The 27,585-nt window shown below is 32.7% G+C and overlaps 2 protein-coding genes across 2 annotated transcripts; both read right to left on the minus strand.

The window, feature by feature from the left end:
• Positions 1 to 4,030: 4,030 nt before the first annotated feature.
• LOC134257534 (uncharacterized) lies at positions 4,031 to 18,039 on the minus strand. The gene is made up of 7 exons (XM_062740136.1): positions 17,798 to 18,039; positions 17,544 to 17,690; positions 6,292 to 6,443; positions 6,070 to 6,180; positions 5,675 to 5,756; positions 4,784 to 4,987; positions 4,031 to 4,525 (listed from the first exon to the last, which is right to left on the minus strand). The coding sequence occupies exons 1-7, from the start codon at positions 18,003 to 18,005 to the stop codon at positions 4,224 to 4,226; spliced, it is 1,206 nt and encodes a 401-aa protein (XP_062596120.1). The 5' UTR covers positions 18,006 to 18,039; the 3' UTR covers positions 4,031 to 4,223.
• Positions 18,040 to 20,369: 2,330 nt separating this feature from the next.
• LOC134257541 (uncharacterized) lies at positions 20,370 to 23,960 on the minus strand. Its single transcript, XM_062740143.1, has 6 exons — positions 23,823 to 23,960; positions 22,079 to 22,190; positions 21,747 to 21,835; positions 21,332 to 21,448; positions 20,708 to 20,764; positions 20,370 to 20,582 (listed from the first exon to the last, which is right to left on the minus strand). The coding sequence occupies exons 1-6, from the start codon at positions 23,892 to 23,894 to the stop codon at positions 20,481 to 20,483; spliced, it is 549 nt and encodes a 182-aa protein (XP_062596127.1). The 5' UTR covers positions 23,895 to 23,960; the 3' UTR covers positions 20,370 to 20,480.
• Between the last annotated feature and the right edge of the window lie 3,625 nt (positions 23,961 to 27,585).

The following is a 27,585-nucleotide window of genomic DNA, read 5'->3' on the forward strand; positions in this document are numbered from 1 at the left end:
AGATATATCAACTTCACAGAAAAGCATATCGACCGAGCACGAAGTGCGAGGTCGATATGCTTTTCTGTGAAGTCGATATATCTATGGATTGACCGAATTAAAGGGCTACATTTGTTATATTATTTTTTACATAGATTGACAAAACAAATTATGAAAATAATTGGAAAAGTTTTCTCCCTTTAACAATAAGAGACTAGAGATCAAAATAAATTACACCGTTTAATGTAAATGCGTTTCCTTTATATTGATGGAGTGATTTGGACGGTTTACTTATTCAGAATACTTCATTTATTTGATTAAGTTTTGTATCAACATTTGACACACATATCGAATATGTTTTAATTAATATGAAGTAATCCTAATCCAATGCCTTCTTTTGTCTCATCAAATACAGAACATTGAAACAAAGTTAGTAAAAGTTGAAATAAATATTTTTTTTTCTAGAAACATCAGATCATACACTGTATTAGCTTTGATTGAATACAGTACTATTTTGTTTCACGGAAATTATCTCCATTTTAAGAAAGCTCAAGTCGATATGCATTTCAGATTCTATAAATAGTAACTCAAGTCTTTATGCTGTTATATACTAAATCATGTGATCAAGTTTGAGCCAATCAGAGAGCTGGGAATAAATGATAAAAATAATATATGTATATATCAATTGTTTTATACCCCTGGTTCGAAAGATCCCGGGAGTATATTGTTTTTGTCCAGTCTGTCTGTTGTCAACTTAAACCTAGCCCATAATTATTGCACTCTCAAGTATTAGTGATGAACACTTCAATCTACGTCCTACTCCAGAATTGTATTACCATCGGGGGCACAATGTTCATCTAAGCTTATTAAAAACAGAATTTTAAAGCAAACACTTGTGCATGAGGTAATTGATAATACTTATAAGGTTTTAGTTATCTTTTAAAATGCATCATTTCATTTATAACGTTAACTATAAAAAAATTTACAGGAAGGTAATTATGTTAGGTAATATACCGGTAATAACGAAACTACTTTAAATTTCTTCGCATAGTCAAACATTTGACCTGCGCTAAGAAAATATCATAACGATTATTCTTCCAATTAAAATTTCATAAACAAGAAGATATAAAATATTAAGCTCTTTTCTAAATGTAAGCAGAGTGGTCAAAGTTTTACAGTATCTTACATATTCCAAAAATAAAATTAGAAAGGTTTTTGGTGTAACTTTTTAGATTATTTATTAAAATACACATGCATTTGATAATTTAAATGTTAAGTTAATTGTGCTTATATTTTTGACTTTCACAACTTTTTTTCTTCTTTTTGTTACAATATGGTGATAGAATTTAAAAAAAATACTAATTTGGACCATACTAAAAGATATTAAAAGATTTTACTGCACAACGTAATTCTGTGCGTAGCGTTCGTATGTTAATGGAACTCTAAACTTAACAGTGCTTGATTATTCGAAAGAAAATTACGAGCATTTATTTTCTTCCTTTTTAAAATAAAGCTCCTCAAACAATATCTTACCGTAAATGTGGATTTTAATCAATGAATTTTACTTGAAAACAGATAAAATCGAAGAAGTTATGACTACCTTCGTCTGCTAAAAACAAAGGAAAAACACTTGTATTTTTCATAATAATTTTTTTTACTTAATTATGTTTATTTCATTTGTGCTATATTTTTTTAAAAACTAAGAGAATTATGATATGAAACTGTTTTATGTTCCAATTTTGGCTGTTGAATTTAGTTAATTTAGTTAGTTAGTTTAAGACATATTCAAGGTATTCATATTGAAAAATTATGAGTTTGACAGAAAATTCTGAAAGTACGGACCTACCTTAAGAAAAATCATCTTTTTCTAAGAGACAAAAAATCAATATGCGATGAAATATATGGAGACAACGAATAGTTTTCAAGCTCAGAAGTCCATTAAACATTACAAAATAGAATCAGAGCAAAGACGGACCTCTAAAACAGAGAAGAGATCAGGTCCCATGGAGGAGTGAGAATTTGCTGCCGACCAGTTACACCTACCGTGTGCTCCTTATTGGGAAATAACGAGAAAAATCCGTCGATAATTCAGTATATAAATTATGGCCTAAGAATAAGTATGAACAACGTCAGTCAGCATTTGAATTAATGATAAATTGTATATGCATGCTTGCAAGATCATTGTATCGACCATAGAACTTACGAAATGATGACTTTAAACGAGACAATTGATTTTCTTGTTTCAGCAACTTGTTTGCCAATTGCAATAACTTACCTTTAAAAGCATGCGTTTGTGTATCGAAAAAACTGAGAGATAGAACCCCGTATGCAAGTGGTGAAGGTATATTGCTGCATAAGAAAAGGGAAGTTGACTAAGGGAAAGTTTATGTCATGTATATCGTTTGTTATAATGCTTGAGAATGAGATTACCTTTAACGTCCTTTTAAAAAATGTAAAAGTATCTAAATATGAAGCAGATATGTTAGACTCTATGATATCTTTTATTTCAAGCTCACTGGTATATTGTACCGACATACCCGGTAGTATGAAAATAACCACACGACAATAGGTCGTCGATATATCTAAATGTTGAGTAGAAGGCCACAGCAAGTGTTTTCTTCGTTTCGTATTTTGGACAAAGAGTGCTTTATATTAACACAAAAATAGACCTGCTAATAACGGTGACGCAATTGGTACCCATGAAAATTCCAATAGACTGGTGGAAAACCTGGTCTCAAAAATCCAAAAAGATATTGTCACTCAGAAACTCGAGCACCTTTTAATATCTTCAGAGTACTTACATGTGTACAATCAGAATGTTTTTAACAAAATAATTTTGCAAATTAAGCAAAAACTAACGCAAATAAATATATAATTCAGATATTTTTTTTATTTAATAAGTGTACATAAACGCCTTGCAAAAATGTGTGGTTGATCACAAAGCATGTACATGATTATTTATTTAGAAGATTAAAACGTGAGGAATGTGTCATTCAGACAGATGTGCATGTATTTAAAAATTACACACAATAAAGCAAAGTAGAATATTAATATATGGTTGCTTTTTTTCAAACAGAAAAAAGTGACATTTTTTTTATTGTTAACGATGTTCGATCCTGATATTTAAAGTCTTAAACTTTTTTGGCCAAGTATATTTTTAGTTTCTACATACATAGCTTAATTAAAATTCAAATCAAAAAATGGGGGTCAATATGCTTCTTTTAGCGCTACAGTACATTTAATATGACCTTTTTGCACTGAAATTTGTGTCTTAATTAAAGATTACATCTTCGACGTTTTCCCTCCAATATTTTTATCCAATTAAAGCATGAAACAAAATGAACTCTAAGTCTGTTTAAAAAGAGATACTTAAAAATTGTGACTAAGAAAAAAATTCTAATTGCTTTGCATAATCAATAATTTGACCTTTCTGCACTAATAAAATGTTATTTTCCGGCATTGAAAATATAATAAGCAAGAAAATTATTTTAAAGTCTTAAACTTTTTCTGATTTTAAGCAAATAGGTCAAAGTTATCTTGAATATGTAGAAAAGAACATCAAAAGTGGGGGTATATGATGTACATTTTCAGATATTACCCAAAAAGTGTGAATTTTACGTTAAAATTGGCTCAAATTTTCCCCGGATTTTCAGAATATATTTACTATATTTGTCACACTTTGCTGATAGAATTCATAAGAAATAATTTAATAGATATTTCAGAACCAGCATAACATATTTCACTGCAAAAAACAGCTTTGTGTGCAACCAGCATGGAAAAATAGGCATCCAAAATTAACAGTACTGTTATAGTGCAAATGGAAAAAACTGACCATCTTCGTCTATAAAACCTTCCGCCACAAAATATAGTCCCCAGCTTAATTCTACTTGAATGGAATTTAATCGCGTTTTTTTCATTGAATATAGTTTAATTTGCATTGTAGAATTCAGTTTTATTGTTAGAACCTAAAAATGATGCTTAATTTTATGAATAAAGGACCTGCGCGAAATACGCTCAAAATATCAGGATCGAACGTCCTTAAAGAACATTCATGCAAAGACACAAATAGATATAAGATTAAATTATTTTCATAAGTTTATTTTGTTCCATATATGGCTAACTAGAACCTAAAATCTAAGACTATGTACACAAACATCATTTTGTATTCACTTTGATGTGCTTATTTAAGCAAAACAACAGATTACAAAGCAAGAAGAAACAAAGATTTTTGGATTCTTTTATGTCTAGCCAATTATGGCTCCATTGCTCAAACTTCCCTGCGCATGCACTTGAGATTTATCAAAATTCATCTCGCAGATGAAGGAATGACGCTCTGTACACGATACATCGCCCCACTCATAGTCAGACTTGGGATATTCTATAACGACACAGTCCTGGTCCCCTGCCACATTATTGGGTTGTCCTGGGTGCCAGTGGGTATAGTTAAAGGTAAAGGGGTGGGAATGCCCACTCCAAGTGAATGTGTTTTCCAGATCGAAATCATTCCCATTCGTCCACAAACCAAAATCTGCGGCAAGCGACATGGCTAAAAGACGGAAAATTAGAATAATGATTTCAAAAGCTTCTATTTATACTTTGTTGGCATATTTATCCTTTTACAAGACAGTGCATATATTGAAAAAATGACTAATTATTTCTAAATTTTAATAGTTTTCATCTTTTTCATGGTAAAGAAAGTCATTCAAGTATAACCCGCTTACGAGGGTTGTGTATTTTTCTACAAAAGCTGCTACAATAATCCCCGTACTAACAAGTAAAGAAAGTATTTTTAATTTAAGTATACCATTTGACTGGTTGATCATGTTAGCTATAAATGCCTGTTCAGCAGCAGATTCGATAGCCACAAGGCTCGCCAGAGGCCATATGGTTTTACATGTCTTCATGGCGTCTTTGTAGGTCTTTGGCTCCATGTGGAAAACATAACATGTTGTCTTATCTCCAATATTGTTTACTACAGACCCTGTTGGACAACGAGGAAACCGGACGCCTGTTAATGAAGTATAGCGTTAATGTTAATACCTGTTACCAAAAAATGTATACATAATGTTTTTTTTACTATTATTTTTTGGTTGTGCATATGGCTGTCGTTTTAAATCGTTTAACATCTTTATGTAGAATAAATCTAATGCTGGGGGTATATATTCGTATGTGTAATAATATTATTGCAAGCGCAGTCAAGCAGATTAAGAATCGGTTTGGGTAAGAACCTTGATATTTTGTCTTTGAAATGCTTCTAGTAAAGAAGTCTTTTTTAATAAAACATTTCAACAGCAAATGTAGAAAAGAGCCGAACATCCCCTTGGCTTTAATACGGTGTGCATTGTTTTTTCTACATAGAATCTGCTGGCTGCTTCATTTCAATGGCAGAATAAATTATTGTCTTTTCAATACTTGTGCTCTTGGTATCATTTTCTGAATTTTGAATTTACTGTTTTAAAAGGGAGATAAATGCAAAATCTAGTCAATTCAAAATTTAACGCACGATAATATAGATTCCTGTGTAAATGTGATCAAAATTCTTCGTTGTCGCCACTGTATTTTGCTGGACGTTTACTATAGTAAACAGCTGTACATGTATTTATTTTTTAAAGGAAATTTTTTAAAGGGATCAAAGAAGTTCTTCAGCAGAATTTAATTTATTGGTCAGGCTACACACTCGTAACACTTTACTTACCTTCAGTTGAGCAGGGTGCATTGTAGACACTCAGATCGTCTATATAGACATACTGACTGACGTGGTCTGCTTCAAACACAATCTGAAATTTTAACAACGTCGGTATCAGCAAAATTAAGACAGAATGTGGCTTCATAATACATGCAAAGGTGTCAGAACAGGGAGGGAGTTTAACCCCCGCACTTTTTTGCACAGACACTTATCAGTATTAGATATAATGAAGGCATGAAAAATCGGTGAATCAGTCCCCAAACGCTTGAAAAGCAATGGTATACATTAATCGTTTTGATTTATTCTTTATTTTTCTTTGTGAGCTCCCATACTTTCAATTAGCGTCCGCGATTCCTATGACATGTAGACATTGTTTCTTACTAACTGTGTTAAATGTAACTTACTTGAAATGGCCTCCTTAGGTATTCTGGATCAGGGCTGAATTCCGCCAAGGTCCAGTTGTGTGCCGGGATGTTGGTCACAGAAAACACGGGATTACCTCTCAGGGCACCCTCCTACAAATGGATTAAAGCATGTCTGCTTTATGTGCATGAGAAAATTCTTTTTACACATTCATGAATATTTGATTCCAGACTGATAATTTTGTATATATGAATATATTTTACTTGTAGATACACATTCAGCTTTCCACTAGTGTTTGGACGAGTTTCTGCCTTGTAGTAAAAACGTATGCAGTACGCTTGTGCAGGGTTGAAAGGTCTTGACGTAATACGCGTCACATATCGACTTCCGTATCTGTATGAACTTAAAGCATGACCTGCATCAAAATATTAAATCAATTTATTATGGTTAAAAAATGAAATATACACTGTATGAGCATGAATAAAACGGTTTAAGGGGGATGTACGGCCATATTTAGTGCAGTGAGAACAAAATGTAAACATTTCTTCAAATGGCTAAAGTACATTATATTTTGATCAAATTCTAAACCCTTATGATAAAGATACAATAAATATGCATAACTGAATGCATGTTGTGCATATATAATCTATACTTTTGCAGAAAAATGCTTTTGATATGCTCCTAAGAACTGCGCAGCTACAGAATTCAGCAGAGCCTTAAAAAATCCAAAAAAATACGCAAAGTGTGATTAATGTTCTCTCTACAACCATTTGTTGAGAAAATGTCTAAATTTTGCACTTTTAAATGATAATTTTAAGTTCAAAACAAGGTATCGTTGTCTTCAAAAAGAGTGTAAAGAACCCTGAAAGTAGTTCATTGATAGCAGCACGTGGTCTATTTTTAGCACAGAATTTTGTTTTCCAGACCTCTTCTTAATATGGAGGGACATAACAATCTTTAAATGTAGAAGAGAATTACAGTTGAAAAATATTTCAAATAATATGAACACTTTTCAAAGAGGAATTGTGTTAAAGTGTGGCTTGAAGTAATTTATTTAGTATTATTATCAACCAGTTGTTAAATAGTGTACGTATTGAAATAAACTTTTTGATTCCAGGTAAGGAAAAATGAGCACCATCAAAGTTTAAAATTAAGAGTTTGTAAGTTTGCCACAGATGACTTATAATATCTATCAGAAGTTTAATTATCACCAATGAAACACAAAGAAATTAAACACATAAAATCGATATGAAAAACCTTGTGTTAGTATCTACTGGTGGACTTTTACGAGAAGCGCTGACTTTTACAGTTGACGAATTACTTTCACACTAGTACAGTGTACGGAAGCTCTTATACGATAAAAATAATCAGCTCAACAATTAATTCAACGAAAATAGCGGGCTATTTCAAAGTAGAGATAAGTTGACAACTTGCCCTTGAAGAAAACGACAACCATCCTACCCTCATCTTCCATCCTTCACATGTACGTGCCCCTAACAACATTACTATGACCACTAGAAAGATTTTCTTGTCTATTATCAATTCTGTACTTCCGTACATGATACAAGTTTAAATGTCCAAGTAAACGGTCAACTGTAAAAGTCAGTGCTTCTCGTAAAAGTCCAGTACGAGGGGTGATCGAACTATCTCTATATCTACAAAACCACAATTTAGATTAGAAACAAATATGGTGCACACTCAAGTTCTATAAATTGCATATGCCGAATAAAGTTTTGCTCACAATGTGAAAATAAAGTCATTATGCAGGTACTTGTGACGAAAAATGGTTGTCTCAGTGGAACTCATTCAATAAACAACTAAAATAATTATGGTATATCTTAAAACTGCATTTGAAGTAACGTATAAGAATTTGTTCAAAGTTTATTAAGACAAATGACTTCCTAATAATTCAATCAATGATTGGATAGACCATTTTAGTGAAGGAAGGCAGATGGTTGAATATGATACTTGTTATGTTGCCCGGTGAAAGCAAGTTTGAAAAGGGTTTTTTTTTAAATTAAGCAATATGCTATCAAAGGTCTCCAATTTACACTTTGAAAAATGCTTGAATATTTCAACAATATAACTATCAAATACCTAAGATATCGTTTACTTTTGATCACCCCCCCCCCTCCTATATACTCTGTCAAATAAACATTAACAATTTTCATTACAGCGTAGCAACATTTGAAAAGGAATAAAATCATTCAGAGTGGGTTAGGAGATTTAATGAATAATTTTTTTCTATTTGCCCATTTTGTTAAAATTACAATTTTACAGAGTAAAGAAAAAAATCAACACAATTAAATATTTTATAACATCTTTAAAAAGACGTTTGCTGGACCTCCCAACTCACGGAAAATTATTGGGTCCGTATTTATGGTGAGAAAAAAAATTCCTTAAAATTCAAACATATTTGTTGACGGAAGAAAAAAAAATCCTGTAATTGGATGTAAAACTAGTGCTAATTGTAACGGGGACCGTTACAGATGTTCCCCAAACGCTCCCCAACTCCCTTTTGGTGCCGTATTCCCGGTTAGCTTCATTAAAGAAGACAACCTTGAGACTTAAACAACGTTTACCTAGAAGTGTACGAAAGGTCATTCAAATTTTAGCAATGCACGCGTGCGCATGTGAATGCATCTAAGTAATGGCCATATCATCTTGTGTACACAATCTATATATTATTTATACTAAATATTAAAGTAGTTAACCGAAATTTTTAAAAAATACGCTCATTCAAGTGTATTTTTGATTTTACATATTTCCCGTGCACGCACGTGCATACACGAGCATGGTGATCATACTTTCTTGTAGAAGTCAATTACATCTATCTATGTTCTAAATCCCATCCCGTTTGGTTGAAAACCAAGGAAGTTATAGCTGTTTAAAGTTTCAGCCAATCAGATTGCAGCGCACATACTTGCACGTGCATGCATGTGCATGGTGTCCATATCGTCTTGTAGAAGTTTATTATATCTATCTATGTTCCAAATCTCATCCTGTTTGGTTGAAAACCAAGAGAGTTATAGCTAGTTAAAGTTTCAGCCAATGAGATTGCAGCGCACGTGCATGCATGTAATTATTGCTATATATCATGTTGTAGGATATACCTGATGCATGGCTATGTTCAAAATTTCATAGAATTTCGTCAAAAAACAAGAAAGATATTGAGTCTTTAGTTTCAGCCAATCAGAGCGAAACGCACGTGCATGCGCGTGAGATCTTGCTATTTTGACCATGTCATATCGTCTATGCTACTAATTTATCCTTATATTACGAGTTTCAAAGCATTTCATCAAAAATTGAAAAAGATACGTCTATATCAATTATATTGGGCATTTCTCGTGTTTCACGTGCGCGCTCTTGCAAGCACGTGCGCGCAAAATGACCTTTGTTTGGCAAATCTACATAACATGTCTACTGACCCTAAAAACATTTTACCTTAGTCCGATGTGTAGTTTACAAGATCACTCGAGGACAAAATTTTCCCAGGAATAATAATAATAATAACTAGATGAAACTCGTTGCGAGCAACGAGAGGTCTTCCGTCCCATTCTGAAATAAAAAACGAAAAATCTAGCAGAAAAAGTGATAAAAAAAATTCAGACATTCCTGGGAGCGAACCCGGGTCGCGCGCGTGACAATCCAACGCGCTAACCATTCAGCCATTGAAAACGCCGCTTCAAATTTTTAAATGCGAATATCTTGAGATTGCCTTTATCGATTCTAAAACAAATTACATATTACGCATTTGCAAATGAGTCTCTATTTAGATTAAAAACACCAAAGAAAAATATTGAAAAACAAAAAAATTAAAAAATTGCATTTTTTAAATATGCTTCCGGCAGAAACCGGAAGTGCTGACGACGCACGAAAAGGCGATTCTGCAAACCTCAAAGTCATGATCTATCATCTCCAATAAGTCTCCAGTTCATATTCTCAGCGATTTTCGATAAAAGTGCGCGACAAAATCGCATTTTAAAATCAGGAAATTGTCCATAACTTGGCACCGAAAGCGAATTTTCCAAATTTCTCTTCGGATGTAACAACTTCATATAATGACGCATATTTTGTGAAAGTTTCATTGAAAACCGCTGAATAGTTCTCGAGAAATCTTCTGCACAAAATTTTGTCAAAAAAAATAATAATAATAAGAACTAGAAACGACTCGTTGCGAGCAACGAGAGGTCTTCCGTCCGATTCCGAAGAAAAAAAGTAACGTCGACTGAATAAGTAAATAAAAATTGCAGACAAGTGGGATTGAACCCAAGTCGCCAGCATGAAAATCAATCGCGCTAAATACTAAGTTATTGGAACCTCCTCTCTAAATCTAATTGTATATACATCTGCAACAGCGCTTCTGTCTTAGTATAATGAAAGGCCGGTCACCATTCAAAATGTCGTGCTAAACGCCACAAGTTAATCTTCGCGCCTTTTTTTTTTGGAATGTTCTATAAAATAGGCGTGTTAGCTTCAATGAAATAAAAAAAACGATCTCATAGCCTAAAATTTGAGGTTTAGAATGTATATTAACACATTTCACAAAATCCATATTGTATATAAGCAAGTTACACAAAATCAGTGAAACGGCTATGAATTTTTAACTTTTTTTAATTTCCTGCTTATCCCCAAAGTGAACTATCGCGATTAGTTAAGCTTTTATGAAAAAGTTTAAATGTTTCGCCGAAAAACATGGCTCGCCCTATAACTGTCAAGGAATCGATACCATTTACGCTCAATAACTTGAATCAGATCTGTGAGACAAGAATGCTAATATAAACTCCATTCACCGATCTTTAAAAAATGTTTTTCTTATTTTTGTCTTTTCTATTAGTTTAATATGACACAAATGTGCACTGTAAAAACAGTCGTTAAGTTTTATAATTACAATTCATCGATATTCTTAGTTGAGAAAGTATTACTTATAAATATGATGTTTTTCCGTTGTGCGCAAAAGATATTAGGTATCGAATTTCATCAGCATATTCAGTCTTTTCTTTTTCTACTTTGTGAACCAGTCAAAACCAATTATAGAAGACGTTAGTTCGACACAGAATTGCAACGTAACTACGACCTGACAATCCAAGTATTCCTTTACATTTCATTTATCCTTATGTTACTTTCGTTCAAGCAAACGCTCTGCTGCCCCATTGCGAAATACCGGAGACAGCCGCCATTTTGGACCCGCTTCAGATTTTCGAATGCTTATATCTAGAGTTTAGATTTATCAATATTCAAACAAATTATATAGTAAGCATTATAAGAAGAGTCTCTATTTACATACCAAAAATAAATGAAAAATATTGAAAAACAAAAAAAGTTAGAAAATACACTTTTTTTCAATGTACACCTCGTAACGACCGGAAGTAATGACGACATACGAAAAGGCGATTCTGCAAACCACAAAGTCATGATCTATCATCTCCAATAAGTCTCCAGTTCATATCTTCAGCCTTTTTCGATAAAAGTGCGCGACAAAATCGCATTTTAAAATCAGGAAATTGTCCATAACTTGGCACCGAAAGTGAATTTACCAGAAAAAGTTACAGACTGCACAACTTCATATAATGACGCATATTTTGTGAAAGTTTGGCTGAAATCCACTGAACAGTTTTCGAGAAATCGCGTGCACAAAATTTTGTCAAAAAAAGAATAATAATAATAATAATAATAAGAAACAATACAATCACTACAAGGTCTTCCGTGAAGACGGAAGACCTTAACTAGAAACGATCTCGTTGCGAGCAACGAGAGGTCTTCCGTCCGATTCAGGAAAAGAACCTAAAATCGAGCTGAAAAAGTGATAAAATAAATTGGGTCACAAAGAAAATCCAACGCGCTTTTTTCCTCTTTATTCCCAACACGCTTAAATTACGCGTTTTAGTCCACTGCTATAAATGTACTTGAATATACAACAATACACCTGTCTAAGAATCACGAAATGCGCGCCACTATTTATAATTTCGCGCCAAACGCCACAAGTTAATCTGCGCGCCTTTTCTTTGAAATGTTTCATTAAATAGGTGAAATAGCTTCAATAGAATAAAGAAAAAAGAAAAAAGTTCTTTAAGCCTAAATTGCGAGGTTTAGAAAGTATATTTAACAGCTTGTACATATTCTATATCTTATATAGGTAAGTAACACAAAAGAAGTGAAATGGTAATCATTTTTAATTTTTTTTAATTACCCGTTTATCCCCAAAGTGAACTAACCTGATTCTTTACACATTCATGAAAAAGTAGAAATGGTTCGATGAAAGACATGTCTCACCCTTCGACGGTCAAGGAATCAGATTTCATTTATGTTCAATGTTCAACTTTAAATATCTTTGAGAAAAGAATGTTAATATAAACTCCATTAGACGATCTTATTTAAAAAAAAGGTTTTCTTATTTCTGTCTTTTGTATTAGTTTAATATGACTCAAGTGTGCATGGGAAACACAGTGGTTACGTTGTGAAAAACTAATAAATTTTGAATACTGCTCTAAATATAGTTATGTATACAGTACACCTGCAACAGTACACCAGTCTAAGAATCATAAAAGGCGGTTCACTATTCATAATCTGGCGACAAACACTACGAGTAAATATTCGTGCCTATCCTTTGGACTGATCTATCAAATAGGTGTGATAGCTTCAATGAAATTAAATATTAAATAAAACAACTTCCACTTATCTCTTTTATTTTATTTCGACGTTAAGAAAGTAAATTTAAAACATTGCACACACGTATCTAGCCCAATTACACTTAAGCAATAAAACGGAAATTAAGTTTTAAGATTGTCACTGAATTGCAGCGTACTACTAGGTGAAAGTCCACGTAGTTTTTTTACTTTTCATGTATCATTTAGTCAAACGCTCAGGTGCCTCCATAAACCCCTACTCGCAAAATGGCGGAGTTGACAGAGACAGCCGCCATCTTGGGTTCGCTTCAGATTTTCAAATATTAATATCTAGAGTTCTGATTAACCAAAATCCAAACAACGTATATAGTAAGCCTCGATCAAAGGGTCTCTATTATCATTCCAAAAATAAATAAAAAATGTTGAAAAACAAAAAAGTTAGAAAAATACGAGTTTTAAATTTGCATCTCGTAACGACCGGAACTATTGACGACGCACGAAAAGGCGATTCTGCAAACCGCAAAGTCATGATCTATCATCTCCAATAAGTCTCCAGTTCATATTCTCTACCATTTTTGATAAAAGTGCGCGACAAAATCGCATTTTAAAATCAGGAAATCGTCCATAACTTGGCACCGGAAGCGAATTTTCCAAAAACAATTACAGACTGCACAACTTCATGTAAAGGCGCATATTTTGTGAAAGTTTCGTGAAAAACCACTGAATAGTTTTCGAGAAATCGCGTGCACAAAATTTTGTCAAAAAAAGAATAATAACTAGATAAGAAACTCGTTGCGAGCAACGAGAGGTCTTCCGTCCGATTCTGAAAAAAAATCCCGCAAAATCGAGCTGAAAAAGGGATAAAACTTTTTATGGAAACAAAGGGGATTGAGCCCGGGTCGCCAGCATGAAAATCCAAAGCGCTTACTACATTGTATTACGGTATCGGGACCACAATTCTAAATCTACTTGTATATACTTCTGAAACAGTTCATCTGTCTTAGAATAATGAAAGGCGGTCACTATTCATAATTTTGCGTCAAACGCCACAAGTAAATCTTCGCGCCTTTTCTTTGGAATGTCCCATTAAATAGGTGTGATAGCTTCAATGGAAATAAAAAAAGAACGTTTTCATAGCTAAAATTTCAAGGTAAAGAAATAATTGTTTTTAACACATTTACAAATTCTATGACGTAAATAGATAAGTAACACTAAATCAGTGAAACTGCAATAACTTTTTACTTTTTAAAATTTCCTGTTTATCCCAATACTGAACTATCCCAATTAGTTAAACTTTCATGAAAAGGTTGAAATTATTCGCAGAAAAACATGTGTCGCCCTAAGACGGTCAAGGAATCAGATACCATTTATGTTCAATAACTTAAATCATATCTTTGACACAAGAATATTAATATAAACTCAATTCTTCTAAAAGATGATTTTCTTATGTTTGTCTCTCCTATTACAAATGTAGTTTAATATAACTCTAGGGTGCATGAGCAAAACAGTGGATACGTTTGATACTTACTACATACATCGATATTGTTTCTTAAAACTATTATTTGTAACTAAGATTTAAAATCTGTTTTTCCGCAAAACAAATGATAGTAGGTATGTATTTCATTTGCACATTTAGTTTTTTCTTTTTCTACTTTGAGAACCAGCCAAAACCAATTATAGAAGACGTTTGAGACGACCATGGATTTAAACATAGTTTGACACATAACAACGTATCTACTTCGTGACAATCCCCGTATTCCTTTACATTTCATTTATCCTTATTAAATTTCGTTCAAGCAAACGCTTGGCTGTCTCTGAAAACCCCTATTGCGAAATGTCGGAATTGACATAGACAGCCGCCATATTGGACCGCTTCAGATTTTCAAATGTTAATATCTAGAGTTTGGATTTATCAATGTTCAAACAAATTATACAGTAAGCATTATAAGAACAGTTTCTATTAACATTCCAAAAATAAATGAAAAATATTGAAAAACAAAAAAGTTAGAAATTACGGACTTTTTAAATTCGCTTCCGCTAGCGACCGGAAGTACTGACGACACACAAAAAGGTAATTTCACATATCTTAAAGTCATCATCTATCATCTCTAACAAGTCTCCAGTTAATATCTTAGACCATTTTCGTAAAAAAGGGGGGACAAAAATCCATTTTAAAATCAGAAAACTGTCAATAACTTGGAACCGAAGGTGAGTATTCCAAATTTTCCTTCTGATGAACAAAGTTCATATAATGACGCATGATTCCTGAAAGTTTCATTGAAAACCACCAAACAGTTTTCGAGAAATCGCCTGCACAAAATTTTGGGGAAAAAAATAAGAATAATAATAATAATAATAAGAAACAGTAGAATCACTAGAAGGTCTTCCGTGAAGACGGAAGACCTTAATAATAATAATAATAAGAAACAATACAATCACTATAAGGTCTTCCGTGAAGACGGAAGACCTTAACTAGATGCGTTCTTGTTGCTAGTGCAACAAGCAGGTCTTCCGACCGACTTTTCTTTAGAGTTTTATGCTGCGTCATCCCATGAAATAGATTTCAGAATGTATTTTTTCGATTACGTTCATTTACAGGAGTTTCTCAACACAGATCGTGATTGTTCCAGGTATTTCACAAAATATCTCCAAATATAGCTTTTAAAAATCGGCAAAATGTTCCACACATGTTATAAAAGAGTGAAAAGTAATTTGCAACTGAAAAAAGACAAAAAGAAAGAAAAAATTTGGGGAACGCCCCGAGCGGGATTCGAACCCCCGACAGTAAGACAAAGTTTGGTTCGGTCATATCTTTGCAATAAACACACGCATGAAGAAAATGAAAACATATATAGATATCTTTGAAGACGCTCTATAAACCCTGTAAATCCGAAAGATAAATATTGAAAAACACAAAAGTTGAAAAATTGGACTTTTTTAATTCACTTCCGTTTGCGACCGGAAGTAGGAACGACAAAAAATGAAGGACGTTCGGCACATCTACATGTGATGTTCTTTCATGTCCATAAGTTTCAATGTCATATCTTTAGCCGTTTTCGAGAAAAGTAGTGTACAAAAATCCATTTAAAAAATACAAATTTCCCCAAAAATCGCGAACGGAAGAAAATTTTGAAAAAATGAAAAACACGTCTGGAGATAATAACCTAGTGCATCTTTCCTGTCAAAATCTTTGAAATCCGTACAGTCACAGCTGAGATATCGCCCTAGAAATGAAAAAAAGAATAATAATAATAATAATAATAATAGGAAACCGACGGAAAACAATAAGGTCTTCCGAAGGAAGTCGGAAGACCTTAATAAGAAACAGTAGAATCACTATAAGGTCTTCCGTGAAGACGGAAGACCTTAATAATAATAAGAAACAGAGTAAAAACAATATGTTCCCCAACTTCGTTTGGGGGACATAATAAAATTGAGTCGGGCCATTTTTAGGCAGTAGATCGGGAGAGAGGGCAACCAAATATATTTACAACAAATGGTCTTCTAAGGCTAGTACATGTTCCATCACATACTTAGTAATGCAAAATTTTTTAATCTTTGGCACTATTTTGAAAAAAGAACATATGATTTTCGGAGGAGGGGGGGGGGGTAGTCTCTCATTTTTTTGCGATGATAGATAGACATTGCATATGCAATGGACCTTTGTTTGCAAACATTGTGATTGCTTCTAAATAAAAAAAAACAACTCTATATATTTTATCAAGCTTCGTATGTTCAATGATCGAGAGCTTACAACGTAGTCAACATAATGAGACATGATGCGTTTTTATGTCCAAACATTACTCCATACGATGTGTTGGTCATTGCAAACAATCAAGCTATTTATGTGAGGTGCCTGAAAGGAAATCCTGTAACTGCCTATTTTTTATATCTAACTGCTAAACAAAATAGACATATGTACCAACTTTTCGAATGTAAGACATGTAATTGCAATTTGTTTTTCATGCACCGCATATTGTTTAACATTTTCAAATTAAATGCTAAGCATCCTCCTTGCAGTGCCCCATTTCAAAATAACTTCTATCGCCACAGAAAAAAGACCCGACGTAAACACATATGTTTAGGGCATTTTTTAGCGTTTTCTTGAGTTTTAAAGAAACCAACAAATTATCAAGACTTGTTCCACGAAAAATTAAATATAATCATGGTTATAAACGCATCTATCCACAGCAGATATATGCACATGTCAAGCACGTGCTCAGTGTATTAATATTTACTAGGAAACTCGAGCTGTGAACAGAACAGTTTTTCCCGATTTGCTGGAGTGGGGTTAAAATCGCGTTTTTTCATTAATCAGACGAAGCGATGCAACAAATAAAAGTAGTAAGTAATATTACCTAATGATTATTACTAAGTAATTTCTTGTCTTGATGTTTTTATGGTCGCATTTATTCTAAAATCAATGTTATTCGAACTCTGTGCGACAGAGGAATGGCGGACGAAATAAACACATGGTCTCAGGAAGACACACATATGAAAAATCAAATTTTCAAGAATTCTAGATAATGACAAGAAAAAAGCGAAACAAATGGTTGTAGCCATATTATCAATGAATCAAACTAACACCATTTTCAATGCATTTTTCATCTCGTGAATGCTGTAGCAGCGCAGTTCTACAATGATTAATCTCCTCCTAATTAAAACAAAATAAACTTAATTATTTACTAATTTTGGTCTCTAACAGTAGGTAACTAGTGCATTAACACTTTGAGTAACTTTGGGCTAGTTTAGACGAGTATTTAGCGCATTCTTGGCATTTCTTATTTCACACCAGACTAGATCCAATTGGCTTGTACATCCCCCTTAAACACTCAATCATCAGAAGTTCGAACAAGCCTACATGTATCGATAAACTTGTAACGTCTCACCCATTTTGGATCCCAGTGTATGATCTGGGTGAGTATTGTCCAGCATCCAATCATAATTGTCGTCTCGGTTCTGGGTAAAGTTACACATCTGACTTCCGTCCTCAAAGTCGCAGTGGGTCAAATTGAACGTGTACAGATTTTGTGCAACTTTAATTGGATTGAAATATATTTAAAGACTTACAATGTATAAATACTGTAATATAAAATAAAATAAATTTTAAAAGCACCTATAACAGAATTGGTTTCAAACTCACCATTTGCACCAATATCGCCGCAATTGAGCTCAATGGAGTTGTCCAGTTGTGCTTTCAGGGTTTGGACCAGTGTCGCCATCTCCTCGGCCTTCTGACGGACGGCCGCGTACGTGTTCTGGAAGCCATGCATTGCCAGACATTGCTGTTCGTTAGCCAGAGAAGCGGACAGGCAACAGATGCCTACTAGTAAGGCCAAAATGTTATGCATTGCGAGTCTGCGAGTTTCACACAATGTTTTGGAAGTCGGTAGCCTTCTTGGGGGACAATATTGATATGAAACGCAGTTATCCAATTTAAAAATGTTAATATTAAATCACTTCAAACTTCTGATAGCATGTACCCTTCTAGAGTCTTTGAAATGGCCAAATATTGGTTATTTGGAGAATCATAATTATCTTTTGGAGTGATTCATATCTTTTCTTTGACAGATGCGGATTACAACTCCTCTTGGCTATCACTAAGATATAGTGTTGTCCTGAAAGTAGGGGAGACCATAAGGTGATCTACTCAAAGGACTTGGGGGTTTTATCCTACATTCTCTGTTGACATTATCTTCATAAATCTTCCCTACCTGATAAGATATGCACTTAATTAATCTAAAAGCAGGTTCTATAAAAGTAACCAATCGATCGTCCCCATGTTTGTTTTGCTGTAAACTTTTAATTTTAAAATAATAATAATTTATACGTGGTCAACATGTTTTTCTTAAATAAATACGACAAGCGAGTATATTAAGAAATGGAGATATTGTAATATTCCTTTTTCACGAAGATAAGTTCGATTTCTCCCCCTCCCCCAAAAAATACAAGTCATGGTTGACTGATCGTCTTACTAACCTATGTGTATACTTGAATTGTTTTATTATATACCAAAACAAAGGTTTCGATTAATGTTCGCCTGTGCCGATGTTAACATGAAGGCCACAATTTGTCATTGTTAGCAAAACCCCATTCCTCTGATTGGCTAGTAGTCTAGTACATGTAGTATGAAAAATGGATCCTAAGATGGAAAATAAGATAATTATGCGTTTAAAGGGAAATAATGGATTCGTATTACAGTGTATATAGTTAATATGACATACTTAAAACGTGCTAATTTCAGCATATTTTTATTTTCATTTTAATGAGGGTATTCAGACACACCTAGTTTCAAGCGCATATTTATATAATGAGTCCCGATGCAAATTAAATGACCTCAGTTTCGCACAAGGACAAACTAACACACGCACAACGCGTCTCTATATTCCCCCAACTGCGTTGCAAGGGAATAAACTAAATTGAAATCCACAGTGTATATATAATCAATTTGTAAAACCATGCAGTTGAAGTTTTCAAACATTTCATTTGACTGATGAATTAATTCAGCATTCATTTGTTTGTATTTCCCTCCTTTAGAAATGACATCATCTCCGTGTATACATTATTGGGCCCTACTCAAAATGATCTGGAGACTGGACTGTAGTTCATTTCGATTCATGCATGTCTACTACAGACATCTCGAGTCTGGAGAAGGGGATGGTATTGATCACATCTTTATTCTACTTTAGGTTCAGATTATTCTGAAATTTGGCAAATGCAGGCTCCAAGACCATAAACTGATTCAAATTGTTCTCAAATGACTGAGACGAGCTGGTATATGTGCACGACGTCCGTACACTGGAAATCCACTAGCGCTGAGAGGTCGCAAATGACTGATGGATTGGTAAAGACGTATGCCTCTAGAATTTGGAGGCGATGTCAATGACATCAACTTATCTTGTCAATTTGGAACATAGGTCTAGACTTATATGATTTTGACCATAACCCAATCTTAAATCACTTTAAAAAATTAAGGTTTAAACTGAAAACTTATCATGATTATCATGTTTAATCTGAATAATTTTGTGTTTCTTTTTTGTTGAGTATATACATGTACCATTACATAAATTTTAATTTAAAAAAAACAAATATGATTTTATGAGATTATTTATTCAAAGATTAAAAAAAAGTATGATGACTAATAATATACAAATATATACATAATGGAAATATTACAATGATATACTATTTACATTTCAATCAAATGTTCTAGTCTATGTGAAAGGTCTAGATTGCGGTTTTTCTGGGTAAAGTTAGTTGTCAAATAATAGAAATGAATGTACTACATATAAATGAAATCATGATATTACTATGCATTAAAACATCTTTGTCATGAATATGGGGGAAAACGAATCATTTAATAGAACCCAATGTGTATGCAAAATGATCTTTGTATGTAGAATGAATGGTTTGTTTCTGGTTTTGTTTTTTTTGGTTTTTGTTTTCCTTTAGGTATTTCACATGATAATGCTGATTCAAATTAAATAAAACAGTGAAAACAATTTTTTTTTGGGGGGGGGGGAAGAGAATATTTTATATCTATATTTGTCGGAATTTACTTTAGTTAAATTCCAAACACTAATAAAATTCTCCATTTTTTTTTTTAATTATAAAACACTTTTTTATAGCCAAAAGTTGAGTCAAAAAAATAATATATATTTTTTTTAATTATTCTATAAAATAAAAATATCTATACACAGTTCCTCTTTAAACTATTTTCCGTGGAGATTCCTTTTTATTTGGATGATACATCACTGATAGGTTTATCCTACGGATGGCACAATGAAGAAATGGATGCTTTGAATCAGCTGTATGACCTTTTGACCTCAGTAATAGCCTCGCTTTGACTCTCCGGCAGATCGGAGTTCATACTCCATCTGCTCGTTCATTTCCTGTTTCCTGGCAAACAACACCACAATGAACGTAACCTACCAAAAAGGATCCAAAACAAAACTTTAAACATTCAACATTTTCCCCACCGATTAATTTGAGAAAAAACAAGAAAAAGTTATAAGCTTAGTTTTTTTTTTTTTTTTTGTTTTCAGAATCTTACATTTAGAAGTGTCCTGAACACCCAGAAGAGCCATGTAAACACCACAAAGGACAGCCTCTGAAACAAAAACAGAATTTTATTATGCATTGTGACAAGGGAGGTAACTCTTCTAGTAGGCATTGAGAGTCAAGTGGAAAACTGTTCAACTCTACATCATAGAACTTAAGATTGTTCTTTTTGTTTATTGTTCACATGTTGCTTTGATCAATTGTTCAAATTTCTTTGTAATAACTAATTTTAAATATTTCCAATGTTGGGGAATATTTCCAATGTTGGGGACTTTAGTGAAATAAAAAAGATATACTGAGAGCCTCAATTTCATAGAACAATCAGCCTGGAAAGGCAGAAATAAATTATACTCATGATGTCTATCAGTTAATGCAATTATTTCTGGGATCATATAGTAGAAATGTACGTAAAAGTCTACTAAGGTTTTGATCATAAATCCCAAACTACTGCCGTACCAGTGAAGCAAACATGAGTGATTGGAGATATGATTATGCAATAAAAGGAAAACGCTTCATATGATATGTTCTTGCATCTCATTTATTTTTTATACGTTATTATTATATTAATACTGAATCAGATAACTAAAAGGGAAAAAAATTTGACTTGTATACTTACAAATGTGTTCATGGCATAGAATGAGTACTCGAAAACAGAGAAGGCAAACTCGACTAAGATGTATATGATGAAGCAGATGATGTAGATTTTGTGTGCTCTCATGTACATCACAAAATGCTGCAAAAAAAGGTAAAATCAAAATTTAATATGAACATGTTTCCTTTGAAGCAAGTATAGCTCATATGTTTTATTTACTTTTCAAATAAAAACTGATATTTAATCATTCTCCCATTCAAAATAAATGGTGTAGTTTCCCTGTATATTTGACCGAATGGTTTCCATTTTATAGCAAACTTACATGATAACTTGGGCATATGTTGGGCAGAAATTTTATTTTATCATTTTCCATTAAGCAAGAAAATGAATGCAATACAATATTAGCCTTCTGTATTTATGTGTTCATGACAAAACCTACCCTTTCCATCACTTGCAGAATCATAAAGCCACTGTAAAGAATCATCACCACATGACCAAAAGTGAGAACTATGTCACTGGCCAAAAAACCTGAAAAAGAAAAAAAAATGTTACAAAAAATGGAGCTGAGTATTTTTATGCGGCTTGCCTACAAATCTGTCTTACGATTCTGTGGAAAAGTTAGGAATTTCAATCTCTAAAGATTATTACATCTCACTAAATATCAATTATTTTGATATAACCATTAAGGAGATAGACAAGTATATCTTAGTTATAATTATTACAAATTTTTGCCCCTACCTGAATTTGATCAAGATGGTCAATTTTACTTACTTTGCCAAAAATGAGCTCGCCACAGCGTTTTAAACCCCATGCTGATTTCAAAGTCTGTTCCTGTAGCTATCAGGTCTACAAGGCGAAGGGTTAGGGCAAATGTAGCTGTAAACTAAAATAAAGGAAAATAAAATTGTCAACTTTACTTGAAGAATGATTATGCTAAATATGTTTATTGTGGTTAGATCTAGCTGCAGAACTGTAGCATTATGGTTTTATATATTAAATTAAGTCTTTGACCATAACAATACAGATCCCGTAATGCAAATGTAACGGAAGAGGAGACAATGCAGTGGACCAGACCAAGATTCGAACCCGGCCCCCTAATAACTCCAGTCAGGTGCTCTACCAACTGAGCTATCTGGCCACCAGCAATAGAACCTGCTGACTGCCACACAAAAAATGTGTATGCAATTTATGGCGCACGATTTTTTGCGCATGTAACTTGGAGAGAATTTTGTTAATTTACATTCCAGCATTGGTAAATCAACTACCTCTCCCTCCCCAATTCTTAGACAAATTCATTAACCAATCTGTATTTATCTATACTTCCAACCCTTTATTATTGTCTCTGCAAGCAAGTAATTAACTCGCTTATTTTGAAATTTTCTGATATCCAAGACAATAAATTATTGAAATCTACCTACTGTTTACCCCTGTAGAAATGATTATAAAGGGTTAATTGGGAGGTAAATAAAATATGCAAAGTAGTGAAAGAATGTGTCCGAAATTAGGAAGTGAGACAGTTGATTGACTGATGCCGGAAAGTGGAGTAATTCTCCCATGAAGTAGTGCGCAAAAAATCTTGCATCATAAATTGCACATTTTTTGCATTACGGGATCTGTAGCGTTAATATGCTCAAAGACTAATCTATAAAACCATAACGTTAAAGCCATATAAATTATGGCGTATGTACAAAGAAAATTACTGGACTAAAATTATAAGAACTTACTATTTGTATTATTACTTTATATAAAGATAGAACGTTTCCGTAAATTACAAAATCTAAATATATAGATATCACAATTTAATTTTTTACTATTTCAACTGAAGAAAATACAAAAGATTTAAATAACACATTACAGAGGAGATAAAATTGTATTATTCGATGAAACAAGGTGTTCTCCATGTTCAGAATTGTATGAAAAGCTTTAATTTAAATGTATCAACTATATTTCTTTACTTAATTTTGTATTTTTCAAAATTATATTTTTTTGATCAGTTACACCATATATGGCTTTAAAAACATAACCTACAGTTCTGCAGCTATATTAAATCTACCGATTTAGATTTTTCCACTGTATTTATAACAATTTCATTTCAATCAAGATGGGCTTTCTAAATGCACAATCACATGTTGGTCTAGCTACCCTCCAAAATTGTATTAAATATTTTTTTGAATATTAGATTATGAATGATGTACTAGATGCATGACTCACAAATACATGCATATCCAAATAGACCGAACTGTTCAATGAGTACACAGCTATAGATCAGTAGACATAATTATATATATACTATTATAATTACATATTAACTAATTATTCATTTCTTGTTCTCTTGATAGAAGAATTTAAATTGCGATCTCTTTTTAATTTCGTATAAATGAAAAATACCGGAAGTGATAGAGAAATAAAAAGTAACATAGATCTAATCGTTTCTCAGTTAGATCTGAAGATTTTCGAAATGTCCCATTTCACAGTTGACTGTTTTAATATATTATTATCAAAATAATAAACTTACCACAACTAAAATATAGAAAACAAAGCATGCTGTTCGGAGATTCCAGCAGAGGAACCTGTGTAAGCACGCCATGTTTGTTGTCTTCCGTCTCGTTTTAAAATCGTCACACCTGAGGCAGGTATGAGGGAATTGTCATTATTTTCATTACAACGGCAAATCAAAACAAAAATGTGTAATCATGAAATAAAAAGTTCCTTTTTCTAAAGAAAGTGTTTTTAAAAAAATATTTAAAATAAAAATAAAACAATTATTTTGTTTAACTTAAATTTTAGGAGCGTTTGCGTTTATACAGGGAGTCTTATTAGATTGCAATATTTATTGAAATAATGAATGCTCCTTTAAAAGGTAACTAATTGGCGGACCCAGGCTTTCATAACAGCTGATTTTCTCAAAAGTCTTAAAAATCGTTTTCTCTGCATTTCTTTAATTTTGTGCTGTATTCTTAAAACTTGAATATATTTTATTTGGGATATATATCTTAATAATCCGCGAGGGTGTCTTTTTTAAACTTCTTAAATTTTTATTTTTTCAATAATATTTTAAGAAAAAACTTCACAGAGTTTGTAATACTTTAATAGTTTATTATAAAATAAAAGAAAACAAATTTTAATGCATTGACATGCATTTTATATTTATATAATGTCATATTGTTTTATACATGAAAACAATGATTAAAATCAATAAAATCAAAAGTTCAAAGATAAAGTGTTTTACCAATAAAATAATGAATAAGTATCACAGTTGTGAACACCATAAAAAAGGAATGACTTTGTACATGTACATTATGCACCAGCTAGATCATATCACAGATACCAATATAATATAAGTGTACATGCTTGCATGTTTACCCACAAAGAATTGAAAGAAGTTTGCTACTTCAAATTTTATCTATTTTCTAATTTCTTAAATGCCATTCCATTATTAATAGAAAATTATACTTATATAATTATACCCGATTCTTTTTGGTAGATTACTTACTTCTTGGAGATTTTATTATAAAAACTATATAAAAAATAATACATGTATATATTTTTATCACCCAAATTCTTATTTTGAAAATTCTAATGTGCATCTCATTTTCTTAACAATTTTTTTTAAAGATATTTTGTTTTATGCATCATAAATAGCAGATTTTGAACTCAGCTATTAAAGCATCATATTTTGAAGTTACACGTATGTGAAAATTTTTTTTTAAAAATCATATAAAAATATTCAAGAGATAATGATGCATAACAGTTTTTCCATGATAAAAATAATTGTATTCTAAAATGCTAAAATTTTAAGAAGATGGGCGAACAAGGCGGGCAAAATGCCTATAGCGTCAGATATTAAGAAATCATATTAAATATGTGAATTGATTATTTAAATTAACTTCTAATTATTGAAATTTTTGAAATTATGAGGAAAAAAAACTTTTCTGAGAGAGAAAAAAATCTCGTAAAAAATTTTTCTTTCATAAAATTATTAGTTGGTATTCGTGGGATTCGAACCCTAGCAATAAAAATCCGACGTAACAATAGCATGCTGCTTTGAGACTAACGCGTTAACCACTATGCTACAACGCTCATGGTGATTTTAGGCATTTAAATCATGTTTGTGATATGACCTGCGGACTTAACGGACTTGAAGTATTTCTCGGAAAGATGCTAATGTTGTGTCATAAAATTGTACTTTAAGGTATAGTGGGTCTTCGCTCCATGTTTTTGAAAACCAAAACATGTGTATTTTATAGCACACTTTTAGGAACATCTTTCAAAACAAGAGGCCCATGGGCCACATCGCTCACCTGAGCACTAAGGGTAGGAAAAAGTAGAAAATGGCTTTTTATTGTAAAGTTTAAATCCAAAAGTAGTCCCATGACCAGTCATGGATTTGCTATTTTTTAGAAAATGATTTTTAAAGAATTTTCCTATATATATATCTTTAAAAACTTTGGTCGGCCATTTTGGCCCCTTCCTACCCCTGGGGGTCATGATTTGAACAAATTTGAATCTACACTACTTGAGCATGCTTCCATATAAATATGGTGAATTATGGCTTTGTCATTCTTGAGAAGAAAATGTTTAAAGAATTTTCCTATATATTTCTATATAAAACTTTGGTCAGCCATTGTGGCCCCGCCCTACCCCCGGGGGTCACGATTTATACAAACTTGAATCTACACTACCTGGGGATGCTTCCACATAAATATGAGCAATTCTGGCTTTGCTGTTCTTAAGAAGATTTTTAAAGAATTTTCCTATATATTTCTATAGAAAACTTTGGTCAGCCATTTTGGCCCCGCCCTACCCCCGGGGGTCATGATTTGAACAAACTTGAATCTACACTACCTGAGCATGCTTCCAGATAAATATGATGAATTATGGCTTTGTCATTCTTGAGAAGAAGATTTTTAAAGAATTTTCCTATATATTTCTATGTAAAACTTTGGTCGGCCATTTTGGCCCCGCCCTACCCCTGGGGGTCATGATTTGAACAAACTTGAATCTACACTACCTGAGGATGTTTCTCCATAAGTTTCATCTTTCCTGGCACAGTGGTTCTTGAGAAGAAGATTTTCAAAATATGCCACCAAATTTTCATCAATTCCCAATTATCTCCCCTTGAATGAGGGGTGGCCCTTCATTTGAACAAACTTGGATCCCCTTTACCCAAGGATACTTTGTGCCAAGTTTGGTTGAAATTGGCCCAGTGGTTCTTGAGAAGAAGATGAAAATGTGAAAAGTTTACGACGACGACAACAACGACGACAACAACGACGACAGACAACGGACAAATTTTGATCAGAAAAGCTCACTTGAGCCTTCGGCTCAGGTGAGCTAAAAATGGAGAGAAGACCCACCCATATTGAAAAATTTTGTTTAATTCTGAGGAAATGATCGTTTTTGTTCTTTTTAGTGTGTGTAAGCATTTTCATAGCCAAATATTTTCAGTCTTTGTGAGATTTTTGTAAATTGTAGAGATTTTACATAAAGTATACTTTAATATTAGATGAAATATCAAGTAAAATTTGGATTAATTTCAATTGAGATTAAAATTTTCACTTCTTATCTGTTGCACTATAGGCATTCTGCCTGCCTTATTCACCCAATGCATCTTCTTTTGAAAACAAAAATGCTTTTTTTTTTGTAATATTTACTTATATAAATAAAAATTGTAAAATCAGTATATTTTCAACAATGCTATAATAGATTACAGTACATGCATATATGTTTTGACATATAATTATGTGAAAAACTTTTTAAAAAAGTTCCAGATCACTGCATGTAGATAATTCTGATTTTCATCCATACAAGCATAAAATCAAAGATATAACTACATTGTACCTTCATCAGATAAACACTTCTGAAGGAGTATGATAAACAAATAACATAAAACTAGAAGCAAATACTGAAACAAAATATTTGGGATAGAGGATCGAGTCTTGCTTGTGATACAAACCATACAGTAAACATGACAGTAAATAATAAGAAGCCTAAGTCTGTGAAAAGCAAGATATTTAATTAGGCCACTCCAGGTTGTTTCTATGTTTTAAAGCTTCCACATGTGCCTCCATGGTCTAACACCATATATCAGGGGAAAAAACAAACAAACAAACAAAATAAGGAGTCCAGAAATGGGTTTTTTTGGTCAAAATCTTGGAAATTTTTCAATTTCTCTAGATAATTGTCTACAAAATGTTATATTATATAAATTTAAACATTAATTACCTTGATTTTGCTTATTTAAAGAATATATCTTTCTACAAAAAAAATAATTATGC

Source organism: Saccostrea cucullata, unplaced genomic scaffold (assembly GCF_032062105.1).
Source record: "Saccostrea cucullata isolate Sc308-1 unplaced genomic scaffold, CSIRO_AGI_Scuc_v1 ctg5680, whole genome shotgun sequence".
Classification (NCBI taxonomy): Eukaryota; Metazoa; Mollusca; class Bivalvia; order Ostreida; family Ostreidae; genus Saccostrea; species Saccostrea cuccullata.

Coding starts and splice junctions, on each gene's coding strand:
- LOC134257534 (XM_062740136.1), bottom strand. CDS start 18,005: ATGCATAACATTTTGGCCTTACTAGTAGGCATCTGTTGCCTGTCCGCT. Junction 17,691..17,797: donor CGGCGATATTGGTGCAAATG/GTGAGTTTGAAA, acceptor ATCCAATTAAAG/TTGCACAAAATCTGTACACG. Junction 4,988..5,674: donor TGCACCCTGCTCAACTGAAG/GTAAGTAAAGTG, acceptor CTTCATTAACAG/GCGTCCGGTTTCCTCGTTGT.
- LOC134257541 (XM_062740143.1), bottom strand. CDS start 23,894: ATGGCGTGCTTACACAGGTTCCTCTGCTGGAATCTCCGAACAGCATGC. Junction 21,449..21,746: donor TTCTGCAAGTGATGGAAAGG/GTAGGTTTTGTC, acceptor CTTTTTTTGCAG/CATTTTGTGATGTACATGAG. Junction 20,765..21,331: donor TCTATGCCATGAACACATTT/GTAAGTATACAA, acceptor TTTTTGTTTCAG/AGGCTGTCCTTTGTGGTGTT.